The 15,030-nt window shown below is 38.9% G+C and overlaps 1 protein-coding gene across 2 annotated transcripts; it reads right to left on the reverse strand.

Annotated features, from left to right (window-relative positions):
* Positions 1-222: 222 nt before the first annotated feature.
* mocos (molybdenum cofactor sulfurase) lies at positions 223-13,477 on the reverse strand. 2 transcript variants are annotated; one of them, XM_072677913.1, is made up of 16 exons: positions 13,307-13,477; positions 12,865-12,954; positions 12,320-12,386; positions 11,316-11,966; positions 11,104-11,180; positions 10,795-10,994; positions 10,320-10,436; positions 9,792-10,175; positions 8,506-8,668; positions 8,053-8,137; positions 5,785-5,909; positions 4,590-4,686; positions 4,318-4,459; positions 4,005-4,109; positions 1,892-3,578; positions 223-523 (listed from the first exon to the last, which is right to left on the reverse strand). In XM_072677913.1, the coding sequence occupies exons 1-15, from the start codon at positions 13,431-13,433 to the stop codon at positions 3,462-3,464; spliced, it is 2,547 nt and encodes an 848-aa protein (XP_072534014.1). In that variant the 5' UTR covers positions 13,434-13,477; the 3' UTR covers positions 223-523; positions 1,892-3,461. The 2 variants fall into 2 exon arrangements, with proteins under 2 accessions (XP_072534014.1, XP_072534015.1); XM_072677914.1 differs by lacking the exons at positions 223-523; positions 1,892-3,578; positions 4,005-4,109 and having other exon boundaries at positions 4,361-4,481.
* Positions 13,478-15,030: the final 1,553 nt, after the last annotated feature.

Here is a 15,030-nt window from a genome sequence, read left to right on the forward strand (position 1 = left end):
ATCCATCTTCATTCCACATCAGCAAAGCCGACCTAACTGATTCACCACTGGATTTTAAAAATCCTCTCAGTTTAATTGTCCACTTTAGTAAAGTGGACAATTTCTTGGCCCAACTCTGGATTAAATAGTCTAGTAGGACCAACTTAATATTTCACACTGGTTCCCTGTTGTTCATTTAGTTACTAAAGTACTTGCAAGTTTACAGAATTGGAAAAAAAAATGTTAAAATAAAACAGAACAACCGTATTTATTTCTTGGCTTCAATAAATTTCATAACCGCTTCCAGTTATCAAGAAATACCATCAAACAAGGAATACTACAACAAAATTCTGACCCTACATCACCTGATTTTATGCTGCCACAGATTGGCTGATTAGAAAACTGCATGAAGAAGTAGATGTACATGTAGGTGTAGATGCATGGCAGAGAAGCGTTTCTGGTATAGTGCCAGTGTTCCAGACGATAGGGCTTCAGGAAAAGATCGAACAATCTGCAGAAGTCGACACAGCAATAAAAGACACACCTAAAAAAAAAAAACCAAAGTACTTCACAGAGCAGAAAGTCAACATGACCAAGGGTCCATCACTTAACGTCTAACCTCTCACAACACCATGGCTAAAAACAGTCGTTTTATATCAGGTGTGCTGCCATTACATATTACAAACCAAACAGAAACGTTACTTACTCAGGATCTCTACTCAGACTAACATCACTAAGGAATCAATAGAAATGATTCAAATAGGTCAGATTCAATTAAATAAATTAATAAATAAACACAAAAAAACAAACAAACAAAATAACAAAATAAAAATCCGCTGCGTTTCTAGTATATTTCAAACAATTACATATGTGACGTTATCACACACAATGACAATCAAAGAACAGATCAAAGAACAACACCAAAAAATTATATAATGTGGGGAAAAAAAAAATCATTTGAAGTACCGATCCTTAAGTACAGTAACAAACAATATAATTCACCTACATCATATGCACTTCTTACTCACTGCATTTTCAAAACATGCTTTCCATGTTTAATGTATTTGTTTAATTACGGCATTTTATTATCCACCTTGTTAAATCAGAAGTAAAACAACCCTGCAGGGGTGTATCTAATAATGCAATGGCAGATACAGAGAAGCTAAACTCAATGTTTGTCCATACAGTAAAACTATAACAGAGCTGATGGAAACGGGTTCTGCTAAATTTGACAGGCTTAAACTGCATGGAGTAAGTAAAGAAAAATAAATAATAATTTCAGATCCAGTAGTAGACTGCAGACATTTACTTGTGCAACAATATGTTTTTTTTCTATTAAAGATGTAGAAAAAAGAACAGTTCAAAGAAATCATTAAAAACTTCATTCAATTACATTTCTGTCCATGATGAGTCTATGCCTATTTAATACCTGCAAGTACCATTATTTCATTAAACAATAAACTCTTTTTTGAATTATTTGAATGTTTCTATTGAAAAATAAAATAAAAAAAGATAAAGAAACCACATTTTTTTGTGAAACAAGTACATGAACGCAAAACAACTCAAATCCGTATGGAAAAGGACTGAACCGACTCATGAACCGACTCATGAACCGACTCATGAACCGACTCATGAACCGACTCATGAACCGACTCATGAACCGACTCATGAACCGACTCATGAACCGACCCCATACTGATTTGGTTTCTTTTACCGTTGAACATTGAACTAGCTAGCTAGCTACACTGTTTACACCAATGGAAATGAGGGCTCTTCCACCACTGAAATCTCTACGAGTTATAAAGCATAATTTTAAAATAAAAAAATGTAATGTAATGCCTTTGCACTAAAATACTCAAAGTAAAATGACAAACCTTTACTCACATCTAGCTAACAGTTCATTTAATCTTACCTTGCTGAGTGAGTGAATTATCCACGCTGAAATGATTACATTTGCCTTAGCAAGAGCCTCACATTTAGAACAGAAGACGATATTTGAGTCCGACATTGACTCGTTACACCATTATTTACAGTCTTCAGCTAGCTAACCTGCTAACTTGCTAGCGACTAACTTAGCTAACTAGCACTAGCAAAGTTCCTGGTTTTACAAGGTCATCGCTAACTAGACAGTGTCTGATATTTTCAAAATAAAAAATATTAAAACCTTGCACCTGAAGGCAACTATTCTGCTAGCTAAGTCAAACAATTCACTTACAGCGAGTTTCTCTGTGCTCCTTCATATTTCCTCTTTCGTTCACGCACCTAAAACAAACCATGTGGTTGAGACTCGTCTTCCGGTGTCGATTCTTCGACTACAACACTTCTGGGACTCGAGGTCGACTTTTCGCGAACGAGAGTCGACTCTTCATGTTACTTCTATTTGGATTGGGGGGTTTAAAGGAGGAGTGTGTAGAACCTCCGTGAACCTGAAGACCACTTTGGAGGTGGGGGCGTGGTCACCAGTGAGGGGCTGCGTGACGTCACCCAGTAAACAACTGACGACCTGGCGAAGGATTTGGCCGCTGATGGGGGGCTGCGTTACATAACAGGTGATGATCATATGAGAGGGCAGCTTCACAGAGGTGTATGTCGAGCAGTATAGAGTGGTGGGTTTGTGTAATTACCAAACTTTATGCCAACACTGCTCATCCAAATGTCTGTCTCTACACTGAACTGCTCTGCATCCAAAATCAAACCACAGAACATGAGGTTCTTCATTTTGTTTATGTTTAGGGTATCAATAAACAACGATTACAAAGAAAACTGTTTACACATTTTTGTGGGAAAGAATGGGTAAGTTTAACATTTAAGTTTTAAATTGACCAAAGTTTCAGCCCTAGCTAGGTGGATTTTTACATTGCATGGTTGTTGAGTGTTAGCAGGTTTGCAGCATCAGAGAATGCACTATGCTTCGGATTTAAAAGCAATCAAATGTGTCTGAACAAAAGTGACAACATTTTGCATTTAACATACTGACACATATACTCATTTTGTCACATACAATGCATAACTATGCAACACACTGTTAAACGTAAAACATAATTTAGGACCAACTGATTTGACAACTGCATTATCGTGAGAGATGTTTTTGTAGATTCAGTTATGAATTGGGTGCTAATCTGCCTCTGTTCTACATTATACAATTGGAAATTGCAATAGTAAAATTGAAAAACACTGGTTTCAGCCGTTTCTATTTTAAGAAGCAATGATTGGTGACATAAACTCACATATATAAAAAAAAATTAACATGCACCAGTTCTATTCATAATTCACAGTAATGTTCGAAATATCATTGCCATAGCATGTGAAGAACGAAGGGCCTTGATTGCAGGTTAAATAAGAATGAGGGTCAGCAAACTCTGCATGCTTCCATAGGTGGTAGTGGAAATGTGATGGGAGATGGGTATGTGCATAGTTTTTCAGGCACAGATCACAGCTTTAATGAACCTGCTTTAAGAACGTATTCCAGTGTTACAGTGGATTTAAAACTTGCTTGTTGATTTTTCTGCTTCTGCAATCACATTGGATCCAACAGATAAGGTAGGATATGCATTAGAGTTTCTTTGAGGTAGGTGAAGCAGGTATACTCCGAAGGCAACCTGTGAACAAATACATTAGCTAAATGAATCAAATCAGAATGTAAGTTTTTTTTTATATATATATATATATATATATATATATATATATAATTAGTGAATGAGTACAATATATAAACAATAATAAAAAATAACCAACAAATACAGTTATAGGTGCTTGTTATGAACATATGTATTTTCACTGATTAATAATAAGCAGCAAGTCATTGTTATAACCTGCTTACAGGTTTGGGAGCTATTAAACTGAGATAACTGATATTCATCATCTTAAATGAAAATCTAATTAAGATCCCTGGGCAGGTCCACAGCTCCATTCTTAATTTTCAAAATGACATAAATGAGTTGCTGGACAATATGCCTTGTATTTAATAACGGAATAGAAAGTCTAGATGTTCCGGGCGTTAAATAAAGCTATTAGCTTTCACTTACCTTCCCACTCCGGCATTCAGACAGAGATCTGAGAGGCTCCTGTGTCCTTGTGCCAGAGGCCTGATTTATTCCAATCATCTGGCAACGGCCACAACTTCCTGCCACCTTTACCAAGTACAGGAGCAGCAGTCAATTAGTGGGTACATTTAAATATGTGGTTTACCTCTGATGCTACTATTCTCAGTTCTTCTTCAGTGTCTGTAAAGGCATTTGATTGAAAGGTTGTGATAGACCTTTATACACCAATCTTTTTTTTTCTTTTCATTTTGTCTGTGCTTCAATTCCTGCAACAGTACACATCATTTAAACTCACCTGAAATAGAGCATTTCCTATTTTCACATCAGACCAGTCCTCTTCTTCAAAAGCCTTCAGGCCTGAGATAATGAGATTGGCCCGGAACCGATGAATGAGTTCTATCATGTTGAACGACGTGCCATTATTCGAGCGGTCCTGTCTGAAACAACAAAATAACAAAGCTAAACAAAGGATATTAATAAAGATATGGCCAAATTATGGATCATCTTATATGAAAACATATTCTCATTTTATCTGGGTATGTTTTAATCGTTTGAAGTGGTCATTACTTGTTGGAAATGTGGTCCAGCAGAAGGGCCACACTAGCTCTGTTAATCAACAAAAACTGGGCCTCGTTCACCAGAGAGAGGGTAGCTGGGCAGACCCCTGTAGAACATGGATCATATGATTACACTCAGTAGATTACACTTCATTTTCTCTATCACATTCACACAGTTGTTAAACACACAAAAAGTGATGAGGTTAAAAAAGTGATATGAGAAACTGCTCTTAGGAAGGTAAACAGATCTGGATTAGTCTTCCTTACATCAGCATTGATAGAGGGAAATAACAAAATTACAGCAAAGCAACAGCTTAATGAAAAAATCTATTGACATGATTAATCACTTACCCCAGATGCCGTCAACCAGTCAAACATTTGTGGTATCTGTTTGCTTCTTTTGTTTAACTTAGGAGAAGCTAAGCTTACAGGCAAACACTGAAGTTTTTTTTGTACTTGAGGTTGGTGACAGTCAAAGTCCAGTGGATTTTACCCATGTTTATGTAGCATTTCCCATTTTAAACTAAAAAAAACCAAACAGGTCAGATACCAAACATGCCTTGGCTGATTGACTGCATCTAGGATAAGTGATAAATCATAGTGTTTAGATTTTTCTGGTATTCAGTGGTCAGTACCTACCAAAAGTAGTCCTAGAAAGGGCAACCGGTGAACTGGTGACCGTGTCATGGGCACCTAAGGCTAATTGATGAGATCCATAGAGGCCCCACCTCACAACTTACAGGACTTAAAAGATCTACTATTAATGTCAGATACCACAAGACACTTTCTGAGGTTCTGTGGAGTCAATGCCTTAAAAGGTCGGATCTGTCATGGCAGCAAAAGGGGGACCTACTCAATATTAGGCAAGTGGTAATAATGTTATGGACGATCAGCGTATGTTGTGATATAGTCCATTTTGTTCAGGGTAGTTATTGTGCAAACTAAAATAAAGTGCACACAGCTGCAACCAGAGTATTTAGTTGGACAGGATTTGTTTGAGGTTAGGCCTAGGAAGTGTTTACTACCACTGGAACAAATACTGTATCATCCAGGGAAAAAAAACTTTTAAACAGAACTGTTCGATTGTCCCATGACGTCCATCCGCATGGCATTTATTCTACATTTCTTCTGAAACAGACAGGCTACTAAACACTATGTACTCTGCTGAAAATGTTACTATTGCACACTGGAACGACAGGCTGCACCTTTGTCTTGGCCCATTTTTAGATCCCGGGAGAAATCAGAACTCTGTCTAACGAGACGACAAGGTTTCCCAAGAAAAGTAGAAAGCCAAACTGACACTCTTTCCCCACAGTCCAATGCCTGTACCCTGAAAAAAAGAAAGAAGGAACCATTGATTATTTTATTTTATATCTTGGTAGCAATATTGGCTTTTTAAAGGCTTTCTAAAGTTTTTAAAGGCCGGGGGGAAACTGAAGCAGCTCTGTTATGGTCCCAAGATAAGATAAGATAAACTTCCTTAATCCAGTGTAAAGTAAGTTCCATTAACTACAAAGTTAAAATATGCACCATAAAAATACAGCTCCGGAAAAAATGAAGAGACCATCCTACATGATCAGTCTCTCTGGTTTTACTATTTATAGGCAATGTATTTAGGGACATTAACATTTGGGTTAAATTTAATAAACTATGGACAACATTTTTCTAAATTCCAAATAAAAATATTACTATTTAGAGCATATATTTGCAGAAATGACAACTGCTCAAAAACAACTGCTTAAATAATGCAAATAAATTATCATAATAATTATAGTGCAAAGTAGTTATTATTCAAATTTAAACACAGTACTAATATTTGAACTTTGAGAGCATTAAAAAATCACTATGGTGAATTAACCTTGACTGACAATCACAGCTTTCATGTCTTGGCAGGCTCTCCACTAGTTTTTCACATGGCCGTTGGGTGACTTTATGTCATTCATAGTATGCAAGGTAACTATGAATCTGGTAACTCAGCTTTGTTTAATGAAATGCCTGAAATAAAATGGCTGCTATAAACGTAGAGATGCAAATTTAAGAAAGTGGTCTCTTAAATTTCCCAGAGCTGTATGTAAGTTTTTTTTTGCATTTGCATCTCTCCTTGCCAAAATGACTGCAGCAATCCTGTCAATTAGGGATTACTTCACTCTCTTAAATTCTGTCAGTTTTTTTTTTACTAAATATGTTTATTTATACTGTATAATAATGATTTGATGATGAAAGAATTAGGACACCCCATTGAAACATTGTAATATACTGAAACATCTGGACATTTCATTTTCACAAAATTGAGAAGTGAAGGTAATATAAAATAAATAAAGCTACACAAATGTCTGTATACACTTCTCTTGTGAGTAAAGCACAGTTATTACCACAGTTATTATAACCTAAAATGCCTGAAATAAGAATTAAGTGTAGCACATCAGCTCCAAAAACAGCTCTTAAAGATAATAGGAATTCATGCCCTAATAACACAGAGGTGTGCAAAATTACACACTGCAGTATGTTTAGAAAACCCAGGGACGATACCAATAAACAATAATGACTGTTCAAAATGGCGTTTGAACTCTGCAGTATTGCACTGCTTGTTTTTAGTGATAGACCAATAGTGGTGCTTTTGAACTGCATGAACTCTCCAGTTTAATTTATCCCTCATCCTCCTTTCTCTCAAGGCCTCTGGAGAGTCCAGGCTTCGCCTCACAACAGACTCTGCTTCCCTAACAAGTTCTTTTTAGTTTGTTCAGATCTTTTTTCTTTTTTTTTAATGTTACTGCCTGGCATGAAACAGCAAAGAACTGCACAGTAGCACAGCAGGGGTTCAAACTGGTCTTTCTACAAAGTGCTCCTTTTAGAGGTTGCAGTTATGTGTCTTTTGAAAGTCTCACTTATTGCAAACCTGCCCATTACAGTGTCAATGTGGAATGTTTAAATAAGCAGAAATAAATCTCCCACATATACACCCATCAGCCATAACATTAAAACCACCTGCCTATCTGGCACCAAGACCTTAGAAGTAGATCCTTTAAATTCTATAGGTTCTGATGTGGGGCCTCCATAGATCTTATCAATGAGCCTTGTGTGCCCAATGACCCTCTCACTTGTCCTTCCTTGGTCTAATTTTGGTAGGTAGTGACCACTTCATACTGAGAACACCCCATATACGACTTGCTCTGACCCAGTCTTCTAGCCATCACAATTTGGCCCTTGTACAATTGGCTCAGATCCTTATGCATACACATTTTCCTGCTTTTAACACAGGACTAACTTCTAACTTCAAGAACTGACTGGTCACTTGCTGCCTAATATATCCCACTCCTTGACAGGTGCCATTTTAACCAGATCACCTGTAAGTGAAATGTGTCTCTATGTATGAGTCAGAGGGATCGATCAGTAGATTGAACAAGACTACATCCCAAATCAGAAAAAAACTCAACTGAAAAAGCAATTTCTGTAAAACCGTGTTTTCCACTTACCTGTCACCACAAACCTTGCTTTGACATTTTCTTAGATTGAGGTTTTCTTCAGTGGCCTCCAGGGGAAGAGTGATGGGATCCATACCTGAAAAAGCAAAAGTGCTCTTTCACTTTTCTTTCAGTTCAACACACCTGAACACACTCTGATGTGTGAAAAACATGTCTACTCTAAACAAATCCTAGCCGTCATACGTTCTGCAATTACATCTAGATTTGCTGCACATTCACTGTAAAACTAAGCAGAGCTGAAATGTGATTTCCACACACTTCACATTAAAGAAGAAGGCAGAAAATCCCACCTTATCTGGACTGTAGTTATTTGATTTGTTAGAAGAGAATGCATTGAAAACACACTCCCCTGACCTAAATGAAATGCCTGATTCTATAACCATCACTAACAGCTTTCTGTAGGTGGTAATGTTGCCTGGAAATCAAGGCTAAGACATGTCTGACCTGAGGCATGCAGACGCAGAGCGCTGGAGGCTAGACAGATGTGTGGGTGGATGAGACACAGTTTTGTCTCTCTCTTCTGGCTTAGACACACACCATTCTCATTCACTACCATCCATGTGCGGTCATACAACAGCCCCTGTGGCCCCAAGGGCCACTCAGTCACCTGTGAACACAAAAGTATAAAGCAGTAATATTCAACCGTAATCAAAAGTGATACTTTTTCCGACAAAGATATTTAATATAGGATTATTTTACTTTTCTTTAATTGGTTTCTCTTTATCTAGTCTTAGTACTTTACACACAAATAATAGAAAGTTGTAAAGGGTTACAAACTTTCTAGCAGCGTTCTAGGGCTGTGTTTCAGCAAGAACCTTGCGATACAATATGTACCACAATACAGGGTCTGCGATTCAGTATATTGTAATATATTGCAATTAGGGCTGGGTTATATGTAAAAAAAAAAATCACAATATTTAATTACATTTTCATGATATTTGTTGTGATACGCAGACATACTTGCAGGTGATTTTATTTATAGAAAACAAGGCACAACAGGTAACAAGAAACAAGAATGAGGTGATAACCAGAACATAAACTGAACAGGCAAAACCATTGACTGACATGAACACTCCAAAGTCAGGAACACAAACGTGCACTATGTGCAAGGACAGACAAAGGCAAGCTTGAAACACAGGGGTATAAATACAAGAAAGGACTAGGGCCACCTTGAGGGAACGAGAAGGTGAATGAGGTACAGGTGTAAACACTGAACAGGAGGAGCTAGGACAGATAAAAAAACAAACAAGGCCATGTGCTCGAAAGCACATAGTCAGGTAAAACTAAAATGGGCATGACAGGGATCTTGGACAGGTTAGAGTGACTCTAAAACAGACATAGCAAGACTGGAACAGACATGGCAAAACTAGAACAGATAAGACAGAAACGTGACAAAAACTGGAACAAACGTGACAAAAATAGGACAGGCATGACATAGTAGCAATTCTTAAAAACTACTATTTAAATAATATCCTTTACTAGTGCAGTGATTTTTATTTAGTGATTTTTTTATGCCAAAAATTGAGATACCAGGCTTTTGCATGACACTAATAATACACACTTTTGCACAAATATGTTGTTACTCTACACACAATACTATCAAATCATGAAACTTATTTTCATAGACCTGCTATTTTAAAGGAGCTCTTGCTCGGGAGTGTGTGGAGTGTGGGGTGACATAACTGCATGGTTTAAGTTACTAAACAAAAAAGCAGTAATTTATATTGTACCTCAAATGCAGCACAGGATTTAATGGGATATATAAAGATATTAGTCAGGGTGTGGTCCTTCCCTCTGTTCCTCTTTGTCTTTAAAACAGCCTCGGTTGTTGAGGCCTGGCTGACTGAAGCATCAGAGGCATTCAGGTATTTTCCCTCAGATACAGTTCTCCCATTGGACACTGAGGTCAGCTCATCTGAAGCCTCTGCAACTGATCTTAACTTCACCAGTCTTTCTTTGTCTAGTCGTAGCGGCTTATCCACAAAGCAGTTAATGATGAACTTTAAAAAACTCTGGCAGTCCTCGAAAGTTGACATGTATCCAAAGGATATGCGGACAGACCCAGTGGGACGCCCCTCAACCAGGTCAATGTTGTCTCCACAGACATGACCAGCCTTAAAAAACAGTACAGAGGTAAGAGGTATTTTTTTGCAAACAGCAACCACTTATTGTTTCACAACAACAATAATAATGATGATAATGATAATAGTGCTTTTCATATAATGATTAGAATTGTGAGTTTTGATGCTCCCACTGACCTGTAGGTTCTTCCTCACTTCTTGGTTGCTGATACTTAAATAGGCCTGACAGGCCCCTGTGTTACAGAAACATCCCGTGCGCATGTGGATATTGAACAGACAGGCCATTTTGTCTACCTGATGAAAAGCAAAAGTGGATATTTGCAAAATCACAGCACTGTCTAGTGGAAGAAAATCTAGAAAATAGTATTTTCTAACCCCTTAAACTCTGTGCATAAGCCCATGCTTCAGTTTTTTTTACTCTCATAACTACATTACTGCCACAATTAGCATTAACTTCATAAACTCTAAAACAGAGCCCTGCGGGACACCACAACATAAGCTAAAATAAACAGCAACCAAATATTCCATAATGGTATCTGGATTACAACTGATAACTGGGGGTTCAGTGTGTTAATATACAAAAACACCCAGAACATCCCTAGAAAGCTAAAAGAATGCACAGGGGACACACCATTTCCTACTAATACATTACCTGCGAATATCCCACCACTTGTCCATGACAGTCCAGCAGGTTGAAGTTGAGGACAGCTCCTTGCTCAGCTGCATCCTTAAACTCATTATCACAGTAGATCTGCGCCACAGGCTGTCCATTGTTATGGCGCAGGCAAGAAAGCATTATGTAGCTGTAACGAGCTAAACCAAATGTATGCAGCTGAATGTTTACCATGTTACCTGAGGACAGAATAGAGCTACTGTTTATGGAGTTTGCTGCAATCAGAAAGAATAGTTAACATAAAAATGTTTAGAAAATCAGAGTAAAGGGAAATGATGACTTTCACACCAGTAAGTTTGTGAAGAACGTCAAAGCCATGATGGAGGGAAATAATGTCAAGGAATGATATGGTGCCATCTTCAAATCTAATGATTTATGGTAGTACAAAAAAGGAAAAGAACAAAAACATTATTTAACACAGAGGATTTGTGGGATTTATTCAATAACAATTTTATATTGTAGAAATAGAGAAATATGGTTTGCATTGTACAGTCCTTTACCTGCTAACTACGTTTGACTTTGGTACAAAATAGTCCTCTTCCACCAGATATGCCGCTGCCGTCCCTCCCCCAAAATAGCTCTTTCTTAGCAGCTCAGCTGCATTATTTCTGACCAGCAGGGCCCCAAGTCCAGTGGGGAAGCCAAACATTTTATAGAAAGAGATGGGCACAAAGTCAGCAGGGTGCTGCTTCAGGTCCAGTGGCGAGCAGCCAACGAAAGAGGCAGCATCCAGCAGAACAAACCATTGGCCCCTGTGCTCACATGCTGGGTAAAGCAGCTGAGACTGGACCCCTCTCACATAGCTCAGTGGATACTTCCGCCCAGAGAAGTTGCTCTGGGCAGGGTAACAGAAAAGATGGGGCACTGAGCATTCATGCCCTGAATGGACAGCCGCATGATTTTTACTGGCCCTCGCTTCTACTTCCTGAGGTGAGACAGGCACTGTTTGGACTCCTTTAGGGCCAGTCACCCCACGGATACCCACCACGGAGGTGTGGTTGTCAGTGAGGTAGCAGAACTGACTTCCTGAGCGTTCACCAGAGGCAGACACCCAGGGGAAGGAATCAGCCACCAGTTTAAGTGCAGCAGTGCAACTAGCGGTGAAGATTACAGAGTACTCCTCAGGGGTGGTGTTAAAGTGCTCCAGTATCCTACAGGGCAAAAGAACTCAGTGTTGAAGAACAAGAATCTTAAAAGGAGGACATTATGAGCAGTCAACTCAAGTTCTAAAGGGTCTCGACACAGCGTAGCTTATTGCTTTCTCTGCTTTAACATTTCAGTTTATTAGAATTCACATTAGATCACTAAATAAAATAGAGCTGTGCCTCCAGGAGTAGACTTTTTGGTTTCAGAGTTTTAAAGGGTGGTTAGGCGTGACCACTCTTACTGCAGAGACAAATGCTTTTAAATAACATACTTAGGTGCAAAAACTCTATCACAGTGCTGTACTTTACCAAAATACAGGACCTAGATACAGTAATATGCAGCAGTGTAAAATCCATACCTGTACCGGACACTTTCCACTGTGTCATGCGTCAGCCTGCTGCTGGGATTGTGACTGTGAGGGTTGCCTAAGAAAAAGACACAGTTAGAAACACATGTAGCTCGACTGAAATGAACAACAGATATTACTGCTGGTATCAGGGGTGCAGTAGCCTACATACATCAATTTACACTTAACACACAAGCAATAATGACCATATTCCCATGATATATGATGCTTTATATGTTTGTAATTATAACAGTAAACCACAACAACAACCAATATTACTATCAGGACTAATAACATAATGAGTCAATATGTTCTCATATTTATTCAGTATAGGGATTACATTAGAGATGTTATATGCTTAATGGTAGTTTCTCCATCATGTCACTGGAACTCATGGTATAACCTGCACATTTGTTCCCAACATTTTAACAAAATATCTCAATACCAATACCATCTTTTTTTCTTTTCTTTTCTTTTTTTTTTTACATGAAACTACAGATGATGTACTACAGAGGCCTAATGATCATACAGTCTACTACTATATGCCAGCGACTAACCATACACATTCCTGGATATGTCCTCGTAAAATCTCTTGATTTGGGATTCAGGGAACAGCGTCGTACCCGCATGATCAAGGTATGTAATATCTGCAAAAAAAAAAAAAAAAAAAAAAAAGATTAAAAAAAAATAACATTACATAAAATATTAAATCTGACACCGTCTCTCTAACAGCGTGTGATAGCCAGCAGAGGGCGCCTCACACCACACAAACTGCCTGAACACAACCCAGGGAGTCCGCAGTCAGCAGGCTGTTAGGACGTACGTTAGCCTACAGGCTAGTGAGCTAAATCAGGCATAGTGTTACAAGTAAGTTAGGCAGTACTCGTGATTTTCGCGTAAGTAGCCTATGCAGACTAGCTGCTATATCTACGATGCGCTTTCAAAAGCATTACTAAGAAATCGTTTGTAGCCTGACACCAGAGAAGGCCAGAAGTTTACCTTTTATCCTGCTAAACTCGCGCTGTATCAGTTCTCTCTGGTCAGTACCAAAACCGTAATGCGGCCAAATTCCCTCAAAACTCTCAAACGTGCACAGTCCACTCAGTTCTCTCGAATACGACTCCATTATTTCAAAATGTCAAACTGGCTGACGAACACACACACACCAGGGCTGACATTTTCAGGGCTAAACTTTTCATTTCCTCTTATGACAGCCTACAGTATCCGAGTCCCAAGTCCAGGCAGCAGCGGCAGCAGCAGCGGCAGCAGTAGTAGAACTGGGAACTGGCGACTGTCGTCAGTAAGAGCATGTCTTACAAAATGCAGAGGGAATGACTCGCTTTAGCTTCGCTGGAAAACCTTGCCCTGTCTCTCCTTTAGCTTGTCCCACCGATTTTACCCTGAAATGATTTATTAGGGAAATCAGGCATGAGGCTATTCAAAGCTGTTGAAATGGAAGAACAGTGCTGTGGCCTATGTGATTAAATGATCACATGGGGAAAGTGTTCTGACACGCCAAATCTACTTAGATAAGGCTTCAGTGTTCATTTTGTCCCCCTAAAATTTATTTTTCTAGATGTGGGATTTGATTGGGAGTCTATGCAGTGCATGAGTCTGCTGAGAGAAAATGGCAAAAACAACTGTGCTGCAGAGAGTCAAGGAAATAGTAGTAGTAGTAGAGAAGGTGCATGTATTTGTCACTGTACAGTGTACAGTGTAAATGTGTCCTCTGCATTTAACCCATCTGGTAGTGAACACACACTCACACTCACATGTGTTAGGGGCAGTGAGTACACACACCCAGAGCGGTGGGCAGCCAACTCCAGTGCCTGGGGAGCAGAGAGGGCAGTGGCAGCTTGCCGAGCCCGGGAATCGAACCCACAACCCTGTTATTGATATCCCGGCACTCTAACCGCTGAGCCACCACTGCCCCAACAGTGGAGGAGGACAGCAGTTATTTGGGATCACAGATGCACACCCTAACCCTGTGATGCACTGGTACTTTATCCAGGGGGTATTCCTGTCCTGCGCCCAGTGATTCTGGGTAGGCTCCGAACCCACCACATCCCTGACCAGGATGAAGCCAATAGAAGATGAATGAATGAATAAAATGAGCGTACACTAGCCTAAACCCATAGTCAGACATTATTACTTCACTATAATTATAATACTCAAGTATTATTACTTATGAATTAATGATTCAGATAGAAGTAAAATAACCAGATGTTGTGTAACGTACCTAATAGAATATTTTACTAATTGTTAAAATGTAGACATATTCACAGTGTTATGATGATATGCTCCTTTCTACAGAAACTTTCTCAGTCAGAATTATTCACTATGATGGTGATACTTCAATCAGACATCTAAAAAGTTCCATACCTGTAAAAAAAAGCTATTACAATACAGTAGTCAAATGTTTCTAGATGCTCTGTCTAATGAATGAATTGCACACAGATGTCCAGTCACTGTAGAGAAGAATTGCCAATAGAATAAGACTCTCTTGAGCAGATAAACATGAACCTGTCAGCACCATGCCAATGACTAGAGGGGTATAAAGCCTCCCAGCATTGAGATCTGGAATGATGGATGGTGCTCCATCCAATTCTTTTGGGATGAGTTGGTGTGGTGATCATCCAACATCCTGACCTCACTAACGTCTTAGTGAATCCTCAGAGCAGAGCTCCAAAATCTAGTAGAGAACCTTCTCTGGACTGTGAAGA

Source organism: Salminus brasiliensis, chromosome 4 (assembly GCF_030463535.1).
Source record: "Salminus brasiliensis chromosome 4, fSalBra1.hap2, whole genome shotgun sequence".
Taxonomy (NCBI): Eukaryota; Metazoa; Chordata; class Actinopteri; order Characiformes; family Bryconidae; genus Salminus; species Salminus brasiliensis.

Bases quoted from the DNA above. Each gene is read 5' to 3' on its own strand.
- mocos (XM_072677913.1), bottom strand. From the start codon at position 13,433: ATGGAGTCGTATTCGAGAGAACTGAGTGGACTGTGCACGTTTGAGAGT. The intron at 4,687-5,784 runs GTGCAGCCTGTC...CATGTTCTACAG, and splicing joins AAAAATGGGCCAAGACAAAG to GGGTCTGCCCAGCTACCCTC. The intron at 3,579-4,004 runs GTAAGTGAAAGC...ATTTGTTCACAG, and splicing joins CTGAATGCCGGAGTGGGAAG to GTTGCCTTCGGAGTATACCT.